Below are 23772 nucleotides of genomic sequence, written 5' to 3'. Positions count from 1 at the left end.
GGATGGGCACATACCAGATGGGCCAGAGAGGAGAGCAAGGTCTGCAAACCCCCGGGTGGTTTCAGGGATGGGAAAGAGACTAGCTGGGCTGGAACAGAGAGCTCCGGTGAGTGGAAAATGTTTATTGTTGGGGGTGACTGTAAAGCTGGAAAGGTATGCTGGCAGCACACCACAGGAGAGGGAAGCACAAGAAAGGGGCCCTTTATATACTTCATTACATTTAATCCTCAGCACAACTCCAGGAAGTGAGTCCCTCCAGCGAGGAGGCAAACTGTGAGGTCAAGAAGCCTGCCAGGGCCACAGAGCCTGTCAAAGGATCCGAGTTGCCGTGCTGCCAAACACTTCATCCCCACGGCCTGGGCCCTCTCCACCACTCAACCCTGCTCTGAATGCCAGGATTCTGACTAGATCCTTTGGCAAGCGATGGGCAGAGATTACCCGTGCCCACCCGCCATACATCCCAACATCTGAGAAAAGCCCATCACTGATAAATGGCCTGAATTACAGGCTGCATAATCTCAGGACGTAACAACTCAATCTCTCCAAAGAAACAAGAGCCTGGAGGAGGGAACCCAGAGACCAGGGTGGGAACAGGGATGGGTAATGACCGCAACCGACCATCCCAATGGTGGGGAGAAGAATCCCAGGTTTCAAACATCAAGCCCTTTCCTCCTCCTCCTCCACCATATTTATCACAATGGGGATCTCAAAGTTCGGAAAGTTCCTCAGCCCTTTACAGCATAATTACCCAAACTTCAAAATGGCCTAATCCACAAACCTAGCCAACCTAGGTCCCTTACTCTTACTTTATTAACAGTGGGGTCTCACTACCTCTCCAGCTAATCACACAATTTAACAATGAGATGGAAAAACCTACTGTAATCTATTAAAAAAAAAAAAATCGTTGCCCCCTGAAGTCATGCTATCCAGGGGTAGGTTGAGCCCCCTGGGTTTCACCAGAACACAGACAGCAGGCGCCTCAGCCTCGGCTGAAATTGTTTACAGCACACAGGCAGGTTCCACACCAAGACACATTTGGTGGAACTGATTTAAGGCTCTCATTAAAATGTTCCTTTGTTGAGCACAAGACATCTCCCCACCCCCAGAGGAGATTCCAGGCCTCCAGTCCCCAACCCGCAGCCTGCCCTAACTCCCCCCACCAGGACCCCTCCCTCTGCTAAACACCCGTCACCGGATTAACATTGATTAACATCAGGGTTGTCTTCTCATGGAAGGAATTTAGCATTTGTTGAATGTGAGCCCTGTTTCCACCAGAATCTCCCCCAGAACTCTAGAAACTTCAGCAGTGGAGGCAGCCCTATCCGGCACCCCACACACCAAAACCCCAACAGCCTAGGAAGACCTAGGAAGCCTGTGAGCTCCAGCTGCCAGCCCATATGGCTAGGTGCCCCCCCCCCCCATCCTGGCTGTGCAAAAAACTTCCCTACTTCCTCCCGGAGCAGATGTAGGTTCTGCCATGAGCATGACCACCCCACACGGCAGAAGGAACATAGGGCAGCAGAAGGAACACAGGGCGGCTCAAGGAACACCTCCTACTAACTCAGGGAACTTGTTCTTACATCTCCTTTTACAACCCGGGGTGGGGGAGATGTTGATTCCATCAACACTAAAACCCCTCAACAGCTGGCAGACCAGGGAGACCTCAGAAAAGGCAATTCTCTACCCACCCACCCCTTCCAGCCTCCCGGTGGCCACTCTTCAAAGGAGGAGGAAAGCAATAAGCTAGGACCAGGTCACCTGGGCACAGTCTCCTCAGAGAGGGCTGCTGCCAGGATCATCGCCAAGGATTTTGTGTTTTGTAAGGTGGGGGGACGGGACGGGACGGGGAGGCATACTTCCAGTCCAGAGTGTTGGGGGGTGTGGGGGTAGCTTGGCGCTTTCCTCCGAAGCAGTTCAACACCTCAGTGATGACTCTCAGGTGTGACCAAGTCAGGAAATAAAGGCGGGGGTGGGGATGGGGGAGAAGCGGGTCGGGTCCAGTCGGCCCTAGAGATAGGGGCCACACCCTCATCAAAAGCCTGAGGCCCTCTAAGAAGCCAGAATGGACTCTTTTTTTGCCTTTCTGCCTGTAGAAAGAGTTTCTTTCCTTGCTGGGGAGAGAGAGAATGAGAATTCAGGAAGGAGACAGAACCAACCCCGTCCGCACCTTTGCAGGCCGGCCATGCCCGATTTTGGCAGAGGCCTTCTTCACACATTAGTCACCGCGACAGCCCGGGACTCAGCTCCCAGACCGACTCCGGCCGGGAGTGGGCTCAGGGCTCCGGCCCGGGAGCTGGAGATGGGACGGCCCCTCACTCTTCCCTTCTTCCGCCCTTACCATCGGGGCGATCCGGGACCCAGCCTGGCCCAGGAACTTGGAGGAGGGAAGCCGGGAGCGTCGGGCCGGCGTGGGTAACAAAGCTCCGTGCGCCCGCGCACCGCAGGTCGGTCCCGCATCCGACCCCAGGCCGTCCTCCCTCACCTAGGCTCAGCCTGCAGGGGAGACTCCGTCTCCCCCACCGCCAGCCACCGAGCTGCACCCCCTAAGTGGGGGTAGTCGTTTCTCTCCCGCAGAGAAACGCGACACTGGAGCCCGGGAGTCGGCAACTCCCGGCAGTTCCCGAGCAAACTCTCGGCTCAGGTCGGGAAAACTCTGGGGAGACTGGAAACGCGTCCTCGCCGGCCCGGGGCGAGAGGGGCCCCGGCCGAGTGCGCTGGGGCTTCGCCACCTCCCGGCCGCCAGGACCTCGCCCCCTCCCCCCCAGCGAGCCCCTGACCCACGCATGGTGTCTGCCCCGCCCCAGCCCACCTCCCCGGCGCCCTCTTCGGCCCTAGGGGCTCCCGCGCTCCCCCAGCTCCCCGGGACTCACCGCCCAGCAGCAGCAGCAGCAGGACGCTGAGCAGAGGCAGCCGGCAGGGGCTGCTCTGGGCTCCGCGCGCGGCTCCCATCGCAGCGGGCTCGGGGAAAGGAGCGCGCGGGCGCACGGCGGGCTCGCGGTCAGCGATCCCCGGCAGGCCCAGGAGGCCGAGCGCACCGGAGCGCGGGCGCTGCTGCAGCAGCCGCAGCCGGAGCCCGAGCCCGAGCCCGAGGCGTCCTGAGCTAGAGCCGCGCGCGCCCCGTACCTCCGAGTCCTAGCGCGCCGCCGCCGCCGCCAAGCCCCGCCCCGCGACGCCCCCTCCTCGCCCAGGCGCCGCGCGGCGCCCCGCCCCCTAGACGCCCCCTCCCCGCCGCGGTGGGGAGGAGCTCGTAGTTGGGGGAGGGGTCTAGAGATGGAGAGTGGATGGAGTGGAGGAGGCCCGGGAAAGTGTGGGGACCTGAGCGAGGTCAGGGAGCGGATGCTGCGCCTACCACCTCGTGTGCGGGGACTCAGGGGACCTAAAGGGACTTTTGTGATTCCGTGGCTCCTGGGGAAGACGGGTTGGTTCTAGGCTTTCCTGAGGGCTCTGGCCAACAGTTCCCCCAAATTCTCTGGTGGGAGGGGAAAGGGTGGGGGCTCTGGCTCACTTTGCAGCAACGTGATATCTGGAGGAAGATCTAGAACAGAATGGTGTCCTTGGTGTCCCCAAGCAAGGTAACCTGGAGCTACTGTGGAGCCCCAGTAGAGAGGTAGCCTGGGGTCCAGTGCATGGTGAGGGTCTGGTTTGGCTCTGGACCAATCGGAACCCAAAGGTAGAGAGAGACTGGGCTCTCTGAACGGCGGACTGAAGGCTGTTAAACTGACAAATTCATCCCAAGTCCATCTCCAGCGGTCTGAGCCGTATCAGGGCATGGCCAAGTCTCCAGCTGTGGGGAGGCCCAGTACTGCCCTTGTTCCAGGCACCCCCCACCCCCCAGCGCCACAACTCCCACATTCTTTCTTTGTTGTGAAAGCAGCAAGGGGTGTAGGAGGCGGGTCAGGAGGAGTCAAGCTTTAGAAGATGGGCCCCAGCTGCTGCTGGGCCTCCAGGATCTGCTGAGAGGGGATGGATAGTAAGTGCCTCATCCCCCTCTGGCTCCAGAGGGCCTCCCAGGCCTTCTTAGACCTCCCTTCCCCCAAGCAGCTGGGAGGAGGAGGGGCCACCACAGAGGGCCTCACAGGCCGTGAGCAGTGGCGCCAGGACTCCAGGGTCCTGCCACATGGCCGCCACATGTCCCTGACAAGCCAGTCCACAGCACCTTCTCCTTGCGTTGTGGGCCTCCCCCTTCCCCCAGATGCCTTCCTGCAGGCCCTGCTGGAGAGGATACAAACAGGGGAAGGAAGAGAGGAGACCCAAGAAGCAACATTCCTCCTGCTGCCCCATCCATCACTACCCTGCGCCCTTCTGTGAAGGGCCTCGACGCAACCCTTGCTTCCTGCCCTCTCCATCAAGACTCAAGTGGCTCAATGGTTACCTGATTCTTTTATTTAAGAAAAGTGAAATACATGGACCTGAAGTGAGGCAGCAGAGGGAACAAGAGAGGCCAGGGCAAGGCAGGTTGGCTGGCCAGCCCGAAGCCCTCTGACAGAAAAGCCAGCAGCAGGCTGCATCTCTGAGGTGCGTACCTGCTTGTTACCCACTTTGGGGGCCCTAGTAGTAGAGCTAGCTACTCTAGAGGGCCACAGGGTGGGGGGAGGATGTCCTGAGGGTCCTTCCTGAAGGGGATTCCTGAGGAGGGGGCTGAGACCCTAAGGGCAGCAGCAATCTTCTGGTTAACTGCTCCCCCTTCACTGTCCCACCTTGGGGCTGGAAGAGCCAGGAGCAACAGGGAATGCTGTGAGGGCTGTGGGGGAACCCAGCAGATGTGGGGCGTGAGTTGAATGTCAGCTGCTTGAAGAGAGGTCCATACTGCTGGCACTGAGGCCCCGGGACACCTGAAACAGACAACACCAAGCCATCAGCCCACAGACCCCAGCTTCCCAAAGACTGTCCCCTGGAGTCTGTCCATCTCATGGCTACGGTCTCTCTCAGGACCTAGGATGGAGTCTGGAACCTCAGCCTCAAGCTCTAGGGCTTGTGCTGCCTTTGCTCGGACTTCCCAGAAGGCCAAGATCTGGTGGAGAATATACCTGGAAGAACCACATGAATACGGGGATATACTTTGAATGTGCTGATGCGAGTGGTCATTTCCCATTAAAATGTCACTGCTGTGTTTTCTCAAATGGAGATGAGGTAATACTTTTTTTTTTCCCCTTTTCCCTTCTCATCTACTGCTGACTCTGCAAGGTGAGGAGTATGGTGGCTATGGGGGAAGAGCAATTAGTATTCCCGAATCATTCCCTGTGTGCGTGCATGCTCAGTCGTTCAGTTGTGTCTGACTCTTTGCAACCCCCTGGACTGTAGCCTACCAGGGCTCCTCTGTCCATGGAATTTTCCAGGCAAGAATATTGGAGTGGGTTTCCATTTCCTCCTCCAGGGGATCTTCCTGACCCAGAGATCGAACCCACATTTCCTGTGGCTTCGGCATTGCAGGTGGATTCTTTACCGTTGAAGCCCCAAATCATTCCTTAATTATTCATAATTCTAAAGTACCCATTAAGAGAACATCAATTCCTGTTCCCCTCCTGATTATTTCTGCTCTCTCTGGCCCAAAAGTGTCCTTGGGGGTCACCAGCCCCAAAAAAGTTGTCTGCTTGATTCCTATCTGCCCACCTCCAATTCCCTGACAGAGTCTTCATCCCAGGTGACTCTCCCCTCTTCCCAATGGGTTTGTCCTTTCTTTCTCACCCATAATGCACTGAATGAGCGCTGCTCTCACCTGGAGGGGCGCTGCACTGGGTTGGTTCAGATAGTTCAAGGAGGCTGCCCGCTTCATGTTGCTGCTACAAAGGAAAAGAAAGAACTGAGGCCTCTTCTCTTCCCATGGGTGGCCCTAAAGCTTGGGACGCTTGGGCACCACCACACATACTCATATCACTGCCTCCTCACCATCTGACCTCCCCACCCAACACACACACCCACACACACACACACCCACACACACACACACACTCACACACACACACACACACACACACACACACTCATCTTCCTCAGTCACCAGCATCTGCTTAGGTATTGTCCCCACACCAGGGCACTATTTTTCCCACCCTCTCTCCATGGCCATCCTACTGACCTCCTCCATGTTTCTCTCCCAAGACACTTCTACAGAGCCCTGCCTACTTTGCCATATCTCAGTCTCAGTGTATACCTGGAAGGCCGGGGCTCGGACCCCTGGAGCTTCCTCACCAGGAGTTCGCTGCTTCTACGAAGCACATCTCGGATCTTGCCCAGAGAGCCGCTCCTCTGCAGCACCCCACTGCCATCCTGGCAGAGAGGAATGGGGAACAGAGGCTAAGAGGATCCCAGGGAGATTGGCCTCTGAGTCTATTCCTACCTTTGATTCTGGCCACCTCCCCCTTCCCCAAAAGCCTAGCCTGGTCAACAGTTGGCTTGCAGAGAGGCCCCAGAGAGGGATGGGCTAAATGGACTGGGATGAGGACAAGGTGCCCTCATATCCTGTGGGCTCAGAGCCTCTTGTCACCACCAGGAGAGGCAGGAGAGTTCAAGGGGCGATGATCAGACTCACCCCTGACCACTCCACAGCCACCGAGGCATCTTCACCTCCCTCGAATTTCACGCTGCCTCCCAGGCCCTCCTGAGAGGTCCTTCCACTGTCGCCCTCCCCAAGCAGCTCAGCCACCTTGGTCTGGCTGATTGGGTCAGTGCCCTGGAAAGAAAAGAAGGAACTGGGACTTCCCATTTCTGAACACCTCAGGGTGGGACTTGAAACTTTTTCTCACTACCAGCCACAACAAAAGAAAGAGTTTTCTTGTGACTTCTGACTACACACATACCAGAAAGGAGACACTCACCTTTTCTATTTGCAATGTGTTAGAGATACACATCTATCTTTAGCCAAGGCCCACAATGAATTGATTTCAGGACCCAGTGAGTCAAGACCTGTGATTTGAGAAACTCTTGACTCAGAGCTTCCCTCAACTGCAGCCCGTTCACCCACTGTGCCCATGCCCTTCCTCACAAGATTCTTCACATTGTCAAAAGGTGGTCTTTCCCTGTTAATAGTTCTGTTTAGTGAAGTGAAGCTTGAACTTGGAGTCCTAACCACAAAGGGCAGGTGAGGGTTAAGAACACACTTAAAAACAACCACAACCACAAGAGTGTCTCACCAGCCTCTCCCATCTTCCTCCTCAGCCTCTCCTCTTACTCTTCAGAGACTCACAAGCAGCCTCAGTGGTCCCCGCTCCTCTCCCCAGAGCCCTACCTCTGGACCTCCTTCCCCTCCTGGTCCCTGACCTGCTTCCGGGAGCGCAGGGCACATTCCTCCAGGGTCTCAGCTGCCTCCAGCTTTCCCTGGCGCCTGTACAGAGCTCCGAGGTTTCTCAAGGTTGTGTTCACTGTGGGGCTGCGGCAGGGGGAGGCCAGGGAAGGAAGAGAAGATGGACTCAGGAAACAAGCAAGAGGAGAAGAAGCAGAGCCAAGGCTGAGGGAAGGTCCCCAGGAAGCAGGGGAAGAGCCAGGAGGGGGCATCTGGAGTCGATGGAGGGTGTCGGAGCCCACATGCCCATGCCGGCTTCTCACCTGCTCACTTTGCAGGCCTTGTACCAGCCTCCATACTCGGCATAGGGTGTGCTGCCCTCACGGTGCCGGCTCTGCAGGAGGACAGAGCAGGAGGGAAAGCCAGAGGTCAATGTACAGAGATGCTGGGGTACAAGCTGGCACAGGGCTGGGGTGCAGGCTGGGTGTGGGAAGGCACCAGGCATCTAGGGCTGGTGCAGGAATAAGTCAGAGGCCCCGAGAGTCCCCGGCTCCCCAGGCTGGGCCCCTAACTCACTTTGCTCATTTCCTCCCGCTCCTCTGCATGCATCCAGATGGGCTTGTGGTCATCTGGGGGTGATACACGGGATGGGGTGGCGACGTTAGAGAACAGAGCTGGACACTATGGGGGGAGCCAGGACCCAGAGGCCAATAGCCCTGGACTAAAGGGGTCTGGCTCCCCCTGGAACCACTGTGGTCGACCCTCCCCCCACCAATCTTTGGTCTGCATTTCCTTTCCTCCCTGCGGCGCCCTACTCAGGCCCTCACCACTCACCATCCACAGAGCCAAACTCCTGCACATGGGCACGCGTCAGGATCTCCTTGTAGAGAGTCTCAGCTTCAGCATACTTGCCTTGTTTCAGGTAACAGGAAGCCTAGGGGCGAGAAGGCAAAAACACGGGAGCAAGAGGTGGAGACGAAGTCTCAGCCAGGCCTGGCATTTCCACTTCTTGGTCTCTTTATGACTTTCCCCAGAGATCCTCCTCACCCTCTCCTTGTCCAGCTGCAGGGTCCAGGGTGTTCCCACTCCACTCCCGAGAGGCTACGGAACTTCTGCCTTCCCACGGGAAGGGAGAAGACCCCTCAGAACCTACAGGCAGCCCCCAAGCTGGGCACAAAAGCGATGAGACCATGTACCAGACTACGGTGCACCCCCTCCCCTCCTCCCACTGCCTCTGCCCCTCCCTCCCTTACCAGGTTGTTCTTGGTCCGGGCTACATTAGGGTTGTCTGGCCCCAGCTGTCCCTCATAGATGGCCAGCGCCCGCCGGTAATAGCGTTCCACAGCCTCATACTTGCCCTGGTTTTGGCACAACAGGGCCAGGTTGTTTAGCTGCTTTGCCACATCTGGGTGGTTGGTACCCAGGACCTGGAGTGGTGCAAAGGAGAGATGGATGGCTGTGACTATGTATATGTGTGTGTCTGTGTGTGTGTGTGTGTGTGTGTGCACGCACCCATGGAGGGAGCAGGGGGTTGGGAATGAAGGGACAGGGAACAGGGAGAGATGGAGGGTGAGTCAAAAAGAAGTGAAGGGAAAAGGGTAGATCAGAAGAGAGATAGGGGAGGAGGGGTCACTGCAACAGGGTAGAATGGGTGGAGGGCACAGGCACCTTTTCTCGAATCTCCAGTGCCCGCTGGCACAGCGGCTCCGCCTCCTTGTATTTGCCCCTCTTCCCATAGAGCACAGCCAGGTTGTTGAGTGTGGCTGCCACCTAGGAAGACAGGCCTGTCCCCATCAGACAAAGGACCTGGAACAGCAGGGCCCCATGCTGTCCAACTCCCAGACAAATGGACTCTGCTACCAGAGCCACAGGTGCGTGGGGGGAGGGGAAAGTGCTGACCACCAAGGCTCTGAGGCTCTCCACAGGGGTGGTATCACCCCCTAAGGAGATTTTTAGACATTTCTGGAGGCGGGGTTTCCTTTGGTTGCCATAAAGACTGTGGGCACTATTACCTTTGGGGGAGCAAATATGCTACAGATGTGGTGCCTGTATGGCTGACAGCCCAGGCAACTTTTGATGTCCTGCCAGACACTCAAACACTAAATATAAGTTTTGACACTTGGTGGGATATCAAGACAGGAGTTATGCTTCCTGAGACATATCATCCTTGCCTATCACATGTCATAACACAGGGAATTCTTTTTCTAGCCAGCTCATTTTCAAAAACACCTTACTTCTCGTCTTCTCCCCTTTGACACATCTAGCATTTGTCTTACATGCTGACCCTACTTAAAGTTATTTCTCTTTCTCTTATTACAGAGAAATCTGGCTTATTATTACTTAATCTAACACTGTATTTTAATCTTATATGTGCCAATATTTCTGTTCTGTCATTTTTCTTTTCTTTTTTTAACTTTAAAAATATTACTTTGGCTGCACTATGCAGCTTGTGTGATCTTAGTTCCCTGAACAAGGATTGAACCCAGGCCCTTGGCAGTGAAAGCATGGAGTCCTAATCACTGGACCACCAGGGAACTCCTGCTCTGTCCTTTTCCTAGTAAATCAGCTCAGTTCAGTTCAGTTGCTCAGTCATGTCCGACTCTTTGTGACCCTATGGACTGCAGCACACCAGACTTCCTTGTCCATCACCAACTCCCAGAGTTTGCTCAAACTCATGTCCATCGAGTTGGTGATGCCATCCAACCATCTCATCCTCTGTCATTCCCTTCTCCTGCTCTCAATCTTTCCCAGCATCAGGGTCTTTTCCAGTGAGTCAGTTCTTCTCATCATGTGGCCAAAGTATTGGAGTTTCAGCTTCAGCATCAGTCCTTCCAATGAATATTCAGGACCGATTTCCTTTAGGATTGACTGGCTGAATCTCCTTGCAGTCCAAGGGACTCTCAAGAGTCTTCTCCAACACCACAGTTCAAAAGCATCAATTCCTCAGCACTCAGTTTTCTTTATAGTCCAACTCTCATATCCATACACGACTACTGGAAAAACCACAGCTTTAACTAGATGGACCTTTGTTGGCAAATAACATCTCTGCTTTTAAATATGCTGTTTAGGTTGGTCATAGCTTTTCTTCCAAGGAGCAAGTGTCTTTTAATTTCATGGCTGCAGTCACCATCTGCAGTCATTTTGGAGCCCAAGAAAATAAAGTCTGTCACTGTTTCCATTGTTTCCCCATCTATTTGCCATGAAGTGATGGAACCAGATCATCGTTTTTTGCATGTTGAGTTTTAAGCCAGCTTTTTCACTCTCCTCTTTCACTTTCAAGAGGCTCTTTAGTTCTTTCCTTTCTGCCATAAGGGTGGTGTCATCTGCATATCTGAGGTTATTGATATTTCTCCCAGCAATCTTTTGATTCCAGCTTGTGCTTCATCCAGCCCAGCATTTTGCATGATGTACTCTGCATAGAAGTTAAATAAGCAGGGTGACAATATACAGCCTTGATGTACTCCTTTCCCAATTTGGAAACAGTCTGTTGTTCCATGTCCAGTTCTAACTGTTGCTTCTTGACCTGCATACAGATTTCTCAGGAGGCAGGTCAAGTGGTCTGGTTTTCCCATCTCTTGAAGAATTTTCCACAGTTTGTTGTGATCCACACAGTCAAAAGCTTTGGCATAGTTAATAAAGCAGAGTGAGTGAAGTCACTCAGTTGTGTCCGACTCTTTGCAACCCCATGGACTGTAGCCTACCAGGCTCCTCAGTTCATGGAATTTTCCAGGCAAGTGTACTGGAGTGGATTGCCATTTCCTTCTCCAGGGGATCTTCCTCACCCAGGGAGTGAACCCGGGTCTCCTGCATTGCAGGCAGACGCTATACCGTCTGAGCCACTAGGGAAGCCCTAATAAAGCAGAAGTAGATGTTTTTCTGGAACTCTCTTGCTTTTTCTATGATCCAACGGATGTTGGTAATTTGATTTCTGGTTCCTCTGCCTTTTCTAAATCCAGCTTGAACATCTAGAAGTTCTTGGTTTATATAGTATTGAAGCCTGGCTTGGAGAATTTTGAGCATTACTTTGCTAGCATGTGAGAGGAGAGCAATTATGCAGTACTTTGAACATTCTTTGACATTGCCTTTCTTTGAGATTGAAATGAAAACTGACCTTTTCCAGTCCTGCGGCCACTGCTGAGTTTTCCAAATTTGCTGGCATATTAAGTGCAGCACTTTAACAGCATCATCTTTTAGAATTCGCAATAGCTCAACTGGAATTCCATCACCTCTACTAGCTTTATTCACAGTGATGCTTCCTAAGGCCCACTTGACTTCACATTCCTAGTACATACTTTTACATAAAAAGACTTACTAGTTTTACTTCTTCTACATCTAAAGGGCTTCCCTTGTAGCTCAGCTGGTAAAGAATCCACCTGCAATGCAGGAGACCTGGGTTCAATCCCTGGGTTGGGAAGATCCCCTGGAGAAGGGAAAGGCTACCCACTCCAGTATTCTGGGCTGGATAATTTCATGGACTGCATAGGCCATGGGATCACAAAGAGTTGGACATGACTGAGCGACTTTCACTTTCACATATAAATTTTTTCATTAATTGTATATCAGACTATTATATCTTCTAACATTGCTGCACTCAGCACAACTGTTACTGTATTTTCATTTTACTGTAAAGTATTATATATCTTATTATAAATTATTTTCCTTGTTTCTCTTTTATATTAATAGAGTATCATTCAACTTTTGAGGAAATTATACAGCTAGGTAGGTTACATTATATGAGTTAAATTTCAGGAAAATATTAATTGTAAGAAAGAGTCATCACAGGGAACTCAGCTGTATATTCTGTGATGACCTGAAGGGGTGGGAAGGAGGCTCAAGAGGGAGGGAATATATGTATACATATGGCTGATTCATGTCTTTGTACAGCAGAAACTAACACAACACTGTAAAGCAATTATACTGCAATTAAAATTTTTTTAAAAAAAGGAGATATTGGGTCTGAGAGAGCTGAGAACCACTGGGATGAGTGGACAGTGCCTAGGAGAAAGGAGTCCTCACACTTCCCTCCTGAGAACCCCCGGGGAGTGGGCTAAGGGCAGCAGATGGACAAGCAGAGGAAGCACAGGGCAAGGAGGGCAAGAAGTACTGACAGCAGGATGGTCCCGGCCCAGGGTGCTCTCCCGGATGCTGAGGGCATCATTGAGCAGGAGGGCAGCTTCCTTGTACTTATTCTGGTCCCTGTAAGAGGACAAAAGTGACAAGGGGTTAGCCCAAACTCTGCCGCTGAGCTATCTCCTTACTTCCTTCCCTTCGGGATAGCTAAGGTACATTTAGGGACTGGGCCCTGCCATGAGGAAACAGGAAGCCTGGTGGGGGCAGTGAGAGGGGTCATTGCCACCCCCAGAGAGTGGCCATGCCCAGAGGAGGCCAAAGTCACAGGACTCAAGAGACAGAAACAGAAAAAGACCCTCCCTAGAGGAGAGACAGGAGAAGCCAAAAGCCCGAGGGGTGAGGATTCTGAGGTCAAGGGCTCAGGTGTAAAAGCACGAGAGTCCGGTAGACAAGGAAGCCCCCTGGTGGGGGGGAGAAGAAGTACCCTGTGGAGAGGAGGAAGGACAGCCAGAGGCAGATCAAGGTGGGACCACACCTGGAGGCAGGCTCCGGAGAGGGTGTAGCACTCACCGATACACCAGAGCCAGGATGTTGAGCATGGTGGCCACGTCGGGGTGGCCGCGGCCAGACGTGCGCTCCAGGTCCTCCAGCGCCTGCTTGCAGAGCGGCACAGCCACCTCGTAGCGACCCTGGGCTGCGTACTGGATCACCAGGTTGTGCAGTGTCCTCAACCTTGCCGGGATCTCATAGCCGCTGTGCTGGGCGCCCTGGCCACGGGACACTACCCCGTCGCAGAAGATGACAGAGATTCCCTCAGATGACACCAGCTCTCCTTCTGCTGTCCGCCCGCCCCTCCCCACTCAAGTCTTTCTCCCTGCCTGTGACCAACCCCCACCAGGCTCCCTGCCTGCCGGAGACCTGCCTCAACTGCTACTCTTTTCTTAAAGTTTTTATTGGCTGCGCCCCGGCTTGCAGGATCTTAGTTCCCCGGCCAGAGATCAAACCTGGGCAGTGAAAGCTCAGAGTCCTAGTCACTGGACAGCCAGGGAAGTCCCTCAACTGCTACTCCTCTGCTTGCCTCTTTGCCCGTCACAATCCCATTTGTTCACTCAGTCATGCATTCATTCAACAAACTACTCAATGGACTTCCCTGGTGGTACAGTGGATGAGAATCTGGCTGCCAGTGCAGGGGACACGGGTTCAGTCTCTGGTCTGGGAAGATTCCACATGCTGCGGGGCAACTAAGTCCATGCCCCACAGCAACTGAGCCCTCACTCTAAAGCCCGAGTGCTGCAACCACTGAAGCCTGTGTGTCTAAAGCCTGTGCTCCACAGCAAGAGAAGCCACTGCAATGACAAGTTCAAGCACTGCAACAAAGAGTAGCCCTGACTGGCCATAACTAGGGAAAGCCGGCACACAGCAACAAAGACCCAGCGTAATAAAAAAAAAAAACAACTACTCAGCAATCCTGAGGAAGGGCTGCGCCAGGGATACAAAGATAAGAAAGACCTGGTCCTTTCCCTTGAGGAGCTCATGCTCTTCTCTCCAGGGGCACTCTCCCACTCTCGAGTGAGCTCCTTACCGGCAAGACCCATGTCGTTCTCATCTTGGTCTCCCTGGTGCCCGACACAGTGCCTGGCATGGGCGACGTGCTTAATAAATGTTGATGAATAAGGGGGAAGCTGAGGGAATCAAAGTACTGGTCCCGAGCCCATCTCCAGAGGCAGTGGAGAACCCACTCCGGGACAGTGAGCGTCCTGTGTTCACCAGCCCCCTGCTGCCCCCACTTCACCCTCCAACTCCAGAGACAGACTCACAGCCATTGCTGGGGTCCTCTTCCTCCTCATTGGGGAAGAGGTCATCCAGGGAATCCTTGGAGGCATCACCTTCCTTCTCCTCCTGGAAAGGAAGCAGCAGCATGTCTGAGATGAGATAGCCCTGGCAGCCTCTTCAAGCCCCCTCTAAACTGTGACATCATTGACAGGTGGGGTCTGGGACAAGTCCCCTGTCGCTGTCCCTGCCCCTGGGAAGGCCAGCATCTGTCCTGCCAAGCCTAGGCCTCTCTTGTTCATAGAAAAACAAAGACGGGGGTTTCTCTGGTAGTCCAGTGGTTAAGACTCAGCTTCCGCTGGAGGGGGCGCAGGTTGATCCCCGGTTGGGGAACTAAAATCCTCCAAGCCACGCAGTGCAGCCAAAAACAAAACAACAACAAAAAACCTCAAACAAACAAGAGATGCTTCAGCCAAAATCTCATGACTTTCCATTCCTTCATATCCAAAGAGTTTCCTTCCTAAGGACCCTTACCCGCCATCTCTCTCTCCCTCGCCATCTCTCTCTCCCTTGACTCTGGTAATTATAGTCCTGCATTGATCCCATGTGTTTACACTGATTACATGTCTAGTCTCTCCTGAGGGCAGGGGTGTGTCCTATCTTACTGACACATACCCAGAATGTCTAGCTCAGCCTGGTGTCCATCATCTGCCACCGCTTGCTCTGGACGTAATGCCCAGTTCTCACTGTCAACCTACTTTCACACCAGGCAAAAACGCTTCACCCCAACAAGCACTGCAACCTTGTACAAACACTTCCAACCTTCTGCCCAGCTTCACCAGGGTGACCCACTGTCAAGTCATCCCACTGTCCCTGGGTCAGGCCACCTTTCCAGCCCTGATGCCTTATCATTCACACACACACACACACACACACACACACACACACACACACACACACACACACACACACACACACACACACACACACACACACACACACACACACACACACACACACACACACACACACACACACACACACACACACACACACACACACACACACACACATCTGGTCTAGAGAGCTCCCCCTTCTCCCTCATAGACCATCAAAATCCACCCCAATTCCTAATCCAGTTAAATAAAATAATCCAACCTAAATCTTACCCATCCCTGTACCCCGCCTCCTCTGTGAATCTTTCAGTCCATCCCAGCCCCTACGACCCTATCTCCTTGGGATTCCTCCCACATTGCCTGAACCTCTCCTTCAGCACTGGGCACTGGCTGCTTTGTGTTGTTGCATACGTGTTCTCACACGTAAGTCTTGTTCCTACAGCTACGTTAGAAGCTCAAGAAGGCAGGAACTCTGTTTTGTAGCTTCTCAGATCTACCTGACACACATCTTGCCTTGCCTAAGGCACAGAGAAATATAAATGCCTGTTGCGTGAAGGTTAAATTCCACACATTTCGAGAGCAAATTTTAGAAGGACTTGCTCGACTGGGCTGTGTTTTCCCTACCTACAGCACTTAGGATTCTCAATTGGAATTGTCCAAATGCCAAAAATCTATTATTATGGGAGCAGGAACTTTGTCTTGTTCACTGTTGCACCCCCAGCAGAGTGCGCCTGACACACAGCAGTCATTTAATCAAATGTTGACTGAATGAGTGACTGGTTTCTCCCTTGCTGTCCTCTGGAGTTGGTGTCAGGACCTGAACTCTGCCAGGTGGGGGCAGGTCGGGCAGGGCTGCTGGTCCTCAGGAGGATGACGCAGCCACTGCCCTGTGTGTGTGCTGATGCCCAGCTGTCCTGCACATGCTCACCGCAGCGTGCCCGTCTTCGTCGTACTGCCGCAGCTGCCCCAGGAACTCCAGGTGCTTCTTCTCCTCCTCCAGCTGAGCCACGGCCTGTTCGCTGCGCTGGAGCCGCTGCTGGGTGCCCGCCAGCTCGTCCCGGAGCCACTGGTTCTCCTGGCAGAGCCGCCGGACCTGCGCCCGCAGCTTCTGTTTCTCCGACTCCACTGTGCTCAGGTGGTTGGCCAAAGCCAGCATCACCTAGGTAGGCACATCCTGTGAGCGCTGGGCTCCAAGTAGGAGTGTGAGGGGTAAGCAGGAGGGGAGCCGGCAAGACCCGGAGGTAGGGTGGGTAGTGATGAGTCTACCTTCCAAATATACCCTGAATCAAATTTCTCACCACTTCCAGGGCCAGCCTGGGCCAAGCCACTATCGATTCCCACCTGGATAACGGTAGTTGCCTCCTCACAAGGTAATTGTCTCCTTGTTTCTGCCCCTGTTCCCCTAAAGTCTATTCTCAAACCTGCAGCCAGATGACAATCTTTTCAAAATGTTAGACCATATCACTCCTCCGGTCAACACATTCCAATAGCTTCCATCTCACTCAAAGTAAAAGCTGAGCCCTTATGATGGTCTACAGTTCCATGTGATCTGCCCCCCCCAACTGCCTCTTCAACTTCATTTTCTATTTTGCTTCCCCATATTCACAATCCAGCAGCCACACAGGCCTTTCACTGAACTCACAGGAAAGGCTCCAGGCTGGGGCCTTCACACGGTGCTTCAGATGTTCTTTCCCCATTTGTTGTGTGACTCATTCCCTCGTCTTCACTGCTTTGCTCAAATGACACCTTTTCAGTGAGGCTCCTATCGGCCACCCTATCTAAAACTGCATCTTCTCCCTGTACACCCCAACCCCCTTCCTTGCTTGATTTTTATCCTTTTGTCCTTAACGATTATCACTCTGGCATACTGAATCATTTATTTATTTGTCTAAAGTCTGCCTCTCCCAGCTAGAATGTAAGCTCCAAGATGGCCAAGATTTATGGTTGTTCTTGTTCAGTGATGTGTCTGAAGCGTAGTGTCTGGCACGTGGTAGAGACTTAATACATATTTATTGGGTGAACGAATCCAAGCCGCTAGGACAAGGGGATCCCAAATGACCCCAAAGCTCCAATCAGACAACTGCTCCTCCATCCACCCAGGGCCGCTTGGCACCACCTCCTCCCGCTCACCTGGGCCTCACTCAGCCCCAGCTCGATGTTTTCCATGGAACGGCGCAGCTGCCGGGCCTTCTCATGCACCAGGCCTTCTTCATGGCCGCCCTGCTGCAGACACTCGATGGTCTGGGAGAGGCTTTGCAGCACAGCCTGGTGTTCACTGTGGAGGGCTTCCAGCCCCTGGCTCACCAGACGAGTGCTCCCCAGGATCTCCTCCTGGCTGAGCCGGTGCCCTGCAGGTTCATCCCGCTGTCCCAACACCAGGCCCGACATCCTGGCCAGGGGACCTTGCGTGGGCTACAGAGAAACAACAGAGCTCAGCTGGGGTAAAGATTAGCAAAGAGTGGCTGTGCACCTTGATTAGAGAGCAGTAGGAACCCAAGTAGGGGTGAGGGCGGGGGGACCCTGAAGTTTAATTGGAGGGAGAGTGACCAGTGAGCAGACAGCCTGTAACGACACTAGACATAAAGCTAAGGTTGTGGGAAAGACAGAGGGAGAGGAACAGACTTGAAAGAAGAAAAACTGTTGAAAGAACAAAGATGCAGAGAAGTAGCAGCGGGATTTAAATTAAAAAAAAAAAAAAGCTGGAGAAGACAGAGTTTGGGTTAGGAAAAGGAATCAGGAAAGGAGAGACAGCACCACAGAGAACACAGAGAGTGTCTGTCTGATAGAGCTGCAAAGGGAATGGAGTTAAAGCAGGCAGAAGGTATGCAGAAAATACTGCAGTGTTTTCCAAAGAGGAGAAGGAATAAGTTTCAAAGTTAAATCAAGAAAACGAGGGAGACGAAAAAGAGAGGAGCTTTCATCACAGGACCCAGATGAGAAGGGTCTAGAGGCTCAAGGTGTTCAGGCTGAGTCACCCGCGGGGCTAAGCCCAGCATCTCCATGCCTGGTCAGCTCTGTTTCTTCCAGGCTGTCTTCCTACTTCCTCAAAAGGGCCTTGCTTCTCATCTTTGAAGTCGTCTTACCTGTATAGAGCCCTTGGTTGTGGCGTTCAGGCGGGAGCCCGGAAGAATCTCTGTTCAAGCAGCCAGGGACTCAGAAGGATCTGCCCTGCCCAAAGTCCAGAAGTCCAGTGTTCCCACCCCTTCCCTCACCGCTTCACAGCCACCCAGAGGACCTGGCATGGAGCCCCACCCAGGACAAACGCCCTCCCTCCCTTGCCTACAGGTCTTCAAGACGACCAACGTCCCTCCTCCTTCCCCAAGCCAACCTCCCACTCCAAGCCCGGGGAGCTATTTTCTCCCAAGAAGGGAGTGAGATTTAGTCTGAGACCTGCGGCAAGGGGCGTGTCTGGGAACGGGTGAGAAGGAAGACCTGGTCACTCCTAGCCCAGTCACTTCTATATAGAGCTTTTGTGTCTATTATGACCACATACTAACAGACTCTGAGAGGAGTCACCTTACGGTGCCTCCCAGAAGCCCGATGATGCAGGGAAGAATGGCAGGTCCGCTGAGCGGCTGCGGGATCGCAGGGAAACGCTGCGCTAGGAGTTGATCTCCCGGGCCTGGGACTGCGGTGGAGAAGTGTCCCAGGCTGTCGACCTGCCCTGAGGCCCAGGGTGGGGATAGAGAGAAATGGGCCGGTGTGACGGCAGAAGATGCGGGTGGACGACCGAGGTCCGCACCGCGGGCAAAGACTTGGGGCCTGACAATCCCGAGGTTACTGAGTCAGTCGGTAGCGCAGGGGGCGGGGCAGGCCGTCTGTCCGTCTGTCTGGATGCCGAAGGGGCGGGAAGAATCGCGGGGGGCGGAGTTTTTGAGTCGAGTTCTGTGAGTTCAGTCGGAGGGGCTCATTTGTTCATCTCTCCGGGAGTGCAGCAAAGAGGTTGCGGGACCTCAACTCTCAGCCCCAGAGGTACCCTCAAAGACTTACCCGCAGTCTGTTAGGCTGGCTGCCGCGCCTGCCGGTGCTGCCCCTTTAAATCCATCATGGCTGCCGCTCGAGGCAGTTGTTTTGACGGCTCCGAGGGGCGGGACCTGTTCCCTAGTCACACGACCCAAGAGTCGCTCCAGGATTGGCTATACTATGCTCAGGAAGGAAAGGAGATGTGTGTCCAGCTTTGTGTCGGGTTCTTGACCCGCCTCTTTTTACGTCATGTTGGAGCGACGGCACGGGGACCTGTTAGCGTCATCCAGCAGTGCCAGGCGGCCGGGCTGAAGGTGATGGTGGACTGCTGAGCACGCCCGAGTCTGGCCAGACTCATGGCCCTGCGGGCAGTGACCCGCGCTCTTGGCTCACTGAGCCTGACCCCCCGGATTGCCGCCATCCCCGGCCCAGGCCTGCTCCAGGCCGCCCAGGTAATCCATCTTACCCGGGAATGTAGTTGTTTCCACTCTGGCTGCCGGAGAGGGGTCTCCAGGAGAATCGAGGTGGGAGATGCGAGTCTCATTAGGAGTCACACCGGCCCGTGGCCTTTAATAAGTCACTCTCAGCCTCAGCTTTCTCCTTTCTAAGTGTTGCTATCTCACAGGGTCACTGGAGTCCTCAAACGAGATATTGGAGGTGAAAGTGATTTGTAGACAAAAGTGTAAGTTTCAGTAACTTACATTTATTGTCTTCTTATAAGCCAAGCATAATAGACGTTTTAAATAAGTGAATTCCTCTCAACCATTTACAGTTATTATAAGTCCTAGTTTACATATGAGAATACATCAGTAGTCCAAGGTCACACACCAACTATTGGAGCTAGGCAGTCTGGCTTCAAAGCCTGGACTCTTAACCATTATTATAACCATTAGATGAGTTACTACTGAGATTATGGAATTAAGGTCAAGATAACCGAGAATTGGAGACTAACATAAAGATATCACGAAGTTCCTAATGGGTGTCGACTTAAAAAATGCATGGCATAAGAGTTGTTTTATTTGGGGAAATGTGAGGACTGCATCCCAGGAGATAGCACCTCAGATAGCTCTGAGAAACTGCTCCAGAGAGGCAGAAGGGAAGGACAGTATGTATGTGATTTTGGTAAAGGGGGAGTGGGCTGCGATCAAGCACTTTTTTTTTTTAATGTTTCTGCTGGTTTCGTGAAGCTTCTGCTAGTCACGAGAAACAGTTGTCACCGTGAAGAATGTTAGTGTTTTTCTCAATGAGAAGAGATAAAAGAATTGGGCTCATAAAAATCAGCTCCTGAGAATATCCAACTATCTGAAGATCTTTCATGCGAGGTTTTTGGGAACACAAGTGCCTCATTTCTGCTCTCCATCCTGAGCTCCATCAGGGGGTGTTGGAGGTCAGCAGCTGCAGCAGCGCATGATTTAATCCTTATAGAGGTAGATGGCAAGCACCCATGGCAAGTGCCAATTTGTTGACATGGGTAACTAGTGATTACAGGAAAGTTAGTCTTACTCTCTCTGGACTTTTCAGACTGATGGTCGAGTTTGGCAGCTGTGTACTTCAAATTCAAAACCAAACCAACCTGCTGTGTGAAATGCTGAGAAAACAGCAGGGAACAAGACATAAATGATCTCTCCCATTCATATTTGGAAAATTCTCAGAAACATGCAGCAAAATGGGCAGAAAGCATTGGTGCTGATGGTGGTACATAGATATATAGGAATTAACCAGCACTGGAGAAGGTAGTTGTTTAAGGAAGGAAGAGTTTCTTAGAGGAAAGTTTTGAGGCAAATTTGGAAGAAGATACACCAAGGGGAGAACATTCCATTGAAGAAATACTTCAGAGGTGAGAGGATCAGATGAGGAGAGGTGATCAACACACATGCATCTACATAAGCATTCTGAACTGGTATTTGTGCACGCTGTGAAGGGTCGAGTTTGGGGGTAGCTGGTCTGGGACGCTTCCAGGAGGAAGGAATCCACAAGCTAAACTTTGTGCCCTCTCCCTTGGTTCTGTGAGGCTTCTCCTTTAATAAGCTTTCAAGTGAAAAGATTTCTATTTATTTCTAGGTGACAAACAATGTCCTCCTTCAGCTGCCATCTGCGTCGACGTTGCTTCCCTGCCGCCCAGTCCTTACCTCTGTTGCCCTTAGTGCTAAGTTTGTGTCCTGGAAGAGTCGTACAAAGTATACCACTATGCCAGTAAAGATGAGGAAGTCTGGGGGCCGAAACCACACAGGTAAGAACAAGGGCAAAAAGATTTCAGCAGTAAAGAGCAAAAACATGGTAGGACCCTTGGCCTGTATTTTGATACAGGCAGAGGAATGTAATTAAAAAGCATTTATTGGACTCCTCCTGCATGTAGTATGTGTGTAAGAGTGAGAGAATAGAATATAAAACAACATAAATAGCCTGTGCTCCTAAAGATAGGTAATGGAAGAAAACGACATATTCAGGAAGTTCCATGACATTTTCCTGCACACCCTTCAGAAATTATTTTTGGCTATACTAGATCTTTGTTGCTGATCAGGATTTTTCTCTACTTGTGGCGAGCTGGGGCTACTTGGCTTCTCTTGTGGAACACGGGCTCTAGGGCGCTCAAGCTTCAGTAGTTGCGGCACATGGGCTCAGTAGTTGCAGTTCCCAGGCACTAAAGCACAGGCTCAATAGTTGTGGCACATGGGCTTAGTTGCTCCATAGCATGTGGCATCTTCCCAGACCAGGGATCAAACCTGTGTCTTCTGCATTAGCAGGCAGCTTCTTTACCACTGACCCAGCAGGGAAGCACCCCCCGTGATTGTGTTTTTACCAAGTTCCACATGGGTGTTCACTCCCACTTACCCCATTGTGCTATGCAGATTTTAATCATTTTTCTGCTTGTGTCATAATGTTGGGAGAGCACTGCCCTCTGCCTAGGATGTGTCTGTTCCCAGTGCTGGGAACTGACTCATCTGACTCGGTCATGATCCTGTGCTATCCTGACCACAGGCCGTATCCAGGTGCATGGTATTGGCGGGGGCCACAAGCAGCGTTATCGAATGATTGACTTTCTGCGGTTCCGGCCTGAGCAAGAATCCAAGCCAGGACCCTTTGAGGAGAAGGTCATATCTGTCCGCTATGATCCCTGTAGGCAAGTTTGGGATGTGAAGTGGTGGTGTGGCTGGCTGACTGCTCTGTGGCTTTTCAGGAGATGTGAGGCTGCCTAGGTGGTTTGCTTACCTGTCCCTCACTCTGCACAGGTCAGCAGACATAGCTCTGGTTGCTGGGGGCAACCGGAAACGCTGGATCATTGCCACAGAAAACATGAAGGCTGGCGATACAATCCTGAACTCTGACCACATAGGCCGAATGGCAGGTGAGTGATGGCCACCAGATGTGTGTGGGGTGAGATGCTGCAAGGGTGCTGGTGCTGACGAAATTCTGTTTTTTAGTTGCTGCTCGGGAAGGGGATGCCCATCCTCTTGGGGCCTTGCCAGTGGGGACCCTCATCAACAATGTGGAGAGTGAGCCAGGCCGTGGGGCCCAGTATATCCGAGCCGCAGGTATGAAGAAAGGAACTTGTTGGGATCTTACAGTTTGAAAGCCCAGGGGGAACTTGAGGTTGCAGCTCTCTGAACCCATGGGCCCACATCTCATCTATTGGCAGAGAAAAAGAGGGAAAAAAAGGCTGAAGAGGTGGTTGTGTTTTTGACCTAAAACCACACATGCCTCCTGCTTCAGTGTTTCTACCCCTCAAAGGGAAAGCAAGGGCAGTGTGTGGGGTGGTAGCCTTGGAAAATCTGCCCCCACCTCCTGCTCTGTGGAGGGTTGCAGCTGTTTCTCCCCTTCCCCAGGGACCTGTGGCGTGCTGCTACGGAAGGTGAATGGGACAGCCATTATCCAGCTACCCTCTAAGAGGCAGATGCAGGTGCGTGGTGGGGGTTGGGGGGGAGTGCAGGTGGGAGAGGTCAGTACAGGAGGAATTTTTGGAATGTACCTTACCTGCCCAGGATAGCTCCCAGGTGTTTTATTTTGGGAAGTGCCTAGAGCTAGGTCTGTCCTTTTCTGCCATGTGACTAGGTTGGCACCATCATGGAGCAGGAACAGTGCCTTTCATTCTCACCTACTGTAGGACCTGCATTCGGTTTCCCTTATGTTGTACTTTTCCCCTATCTTCTCCCCTTCTCTCTTTCAGTTTGAGAAGTTCCCTAGAGTCCCTGCCCTCAACGTGTCAGGCTCTTTCCCTGCATGGTGCATTCCCCTCCATTTGCTCTCTCCATCAGGTGCTGGAGACGTGCATGGCCACAGTGGGCCGTGTTTCCAACGTTGATCACAACAAACGGGTCATCGGCAAGGCTGGGCGGAACCGCTGGCTGGGAAAGCGGCCGAACAGTGGGCGATGGCACCGCAAAGGGGGCTGGGCAGGCCGAAAGATCCGGCCGCTGCCCCCCATGAAGAGTTACGTGAAGCTGCCCTCAGCTGCTGCCCAAAGCTGATATTCCTGGACTCTAATAAAATAGCCCTCATTTTTTTTTTTTAAATCTGTTTCTGGTTTTTCTGGGGAGAATGGTACATTACTGGACAGGTGTTGGAGGGGACGGAAGTAAACAACCGTTGGGGGAGGAGAAAGGAAAATATGGGGCGACAACTGGGGCCGTCCCCCCCCCCGCCTCACTTCCAGCCGCCCCATGGCCTCCAGTCCTCTATACGTCACGGAGGAGGGGGAGTAAATGACCTCCAAAGTCGTCTCCAATTCTGACTTTGGTTAGAGCGGCAGGTACTTCCGGTGGCAGAAGGAGGGGGACGAAAAGGAAGAGGAAAGGGCGGCGCCGGGGAGGAGGTGCCGTGCGTCGCCGAGGTGGCACCGGGGGCTCCGCCCCGGCGCTC

General features: G+C 52.9%; 3 protein-coding genes and 1 long non-coding RNA gene across 26 annotated transcripts in view; 2 read left to right on the top strand and 2 right to left on the bottom strand.

Annotated features, from left to right (window-relative positions):
- Window positions 1–3220, bottom strand: part of PTK7 (protein tyrosine kinase 7 (inactive)) — a 65549-nt gene extending 62329 nt beyond the window's left edge. The window contains exon 1 of the mRNA XM_081518756.1: window positions 2871–3220. Within this exon, the coding sequence (XP_081374882.1) occupies window positions 2871–2949 (79 nt within the window). The 5' untranslated portion in view covers window positions 2950–3220. The remainder of the gene's footprint in view (window positions 1–2870) is intronic.
- A 30-nt stretch (window positions 3221–3250) lies between these two features.
- LOC145516900 (uncharacterized) lies at window positions 3251–5120 on the top strand. The gene is made up of 4 exons (XR_014061849.1): window positions 3251–3324; window positions 3875–3970; window positions 4207–4515; window positions 4930–5120. It is a non-coding gene; the product is annotated as an uncharacterized LOC145516900 (long non-coding RNA).
- KLC4 (kinesin light chain 4) lies at window positions 4362–18995 on the bottom strand. 22 transcript variants are annotated; one of them, XM_081518765.1, is made up of 18 exons: window positions 18943–18995; window positions 18343–18616; window positions 18036–18120; window positions 17083–17364; window positions 15881–16111; window positions 14104–14185; window positions 12857–13067; window positions 12325–12412; window positions 8885–8986; window positions 8470–8643; window positions 8051–8150; window positions 7793–7845; window positions 7540–7610; window positions 7255–7363; window positions 6527–6667; window positions 6149–6264; window positions 5717–5780; window positions 4362–4832 (listed from the first exon to the last, which is right to left on the bottom strand). In XM_081518765.1, exons 4-18 carry the CDS (start codon window positions 17338–17340, stop codon window positions 4782–4784), a joined length of 1851 nt encoding a protein of 616 aa, XP_081374891.1. In that variant the 5' UTR covers window positions 17341–17364; window positions 18036–18120; window positions 18343–18616; window positions 18943–18995; the 3' UTR covers window positions 4362–4781. The 22 variants fall into 22 exon arrangements, with proteins under 22 accessions (XP_081374891.1, XP_081374892.1, XP_081374893.1 ...); XM_081518766.1 differs by having other exon boundaries at window positions 18446–18616; XM_081518767.1 differs by having other exon boundaries at window positions 18450–18616.
- On the top strand, window positions 18484–23426 carry MRPL2 (mitochondrial ribosomal protein L2). 2 transcript variants are annotated; one of them, XM_081518781.1, is made up of 7 exons: window positions 18484–18686; window positions 20977–21145; window positions 21895–22036; window positions 22146–22261; window positions 22338–22448; window positions 22740–22813; window positions 23169–23426. In XM_081518781.1, exons 1-7 carry the CDS (start codon window positions 18645–18647, stop codon window positions 23379–23381), a joined length of 867 nt encoding a protein of 288 aa, XP_081374907.1. In that variant the 5' UTR covers window positions 18484–18644; the 3' UTR covers window positions 23382–23426. The 2 variants fall into 2 exon arrangements, with proteins under 2 accessions (XP_081374907.1, XP_081374906.1); XM_081518780.1 differs by lacking the exon at window positions 18484–18686 and adding an exon at window positions 19207–19367.
- The last annotated feature ends 346 nt before the right edge of the window (window positions 23427–23772 follow it).

Source organism: Giraffa tippelskirchi, chromosome 8 (genome assembly GCF_054371585.1).
Source record: "Giraffa tippelskirchi isolate mGirTip1 chromosome 8, T2T-mGirTip1v1.2.pri, whole genome shotgun sequence".
Lineage (NCBI taxonomy): Eukaryota > Metazoa > Chordata > Mammalia > Artiodactyla > Giraffidae > Giraffa > Giraffa tippelskirchi.
Note: the sequence above shows the minus strand (reverse complement) of the source record. Positions and strands in the feature narration are given on the sequence as shown.

What these genes read in the sequence shown, in the direction of transcription:
- KLC4 (XM_081518765.1), bottom strand. Translation starts at nt 17,340, where the DNA reads ATGTCGGGCCTGGTGTTGGGACAGCGGGATGAACCTGCAGGGCACCGG. An exon ending in TGGGCCGGGACCATCCTGCT is followed by an intron (nt 8,987 to 12,324) that starts GTCAGTACTTCT and finishes CTGTCTTCCTAG; the next exon opens with GTGGCAGCCACACTCAACAA. An exon ending in CCCTGCGCTCCCGGAAGCAG is followed by an intron (nt 6,668 to 7,254) that starts GTCAGGGACCAG and finishes TTTTCTTTCCAG; the next exon opens with GGCACTGACCCAATCAGCCA.
- MRPL2 (XM_081518780.1), top strand. Translation starts at nt 19,272, where the DNA reads ATGGCCCTGCGGGCAGTGACCCGCGCTCTTGGCTCACTGAGCCTGACC. An exon ending in TGGGGGCCGAAACCACACAG is followed by an intron (nt 21,146 to 21,894) that starts GTAAGAACAAGG and finishes TCCTGACCACAG; the next exon opens with GCCGTATCCAGGTGCATGGT. An exon ending in CCACATAGGCCGAATGGCAG is followed by an intron (nt 22,262 to 22,337) that starts GTGAGTGATGGC and finishes TCTGTTTTTTAG; the next exon opens with TTGCTGCTCGGGAAGGGGAT.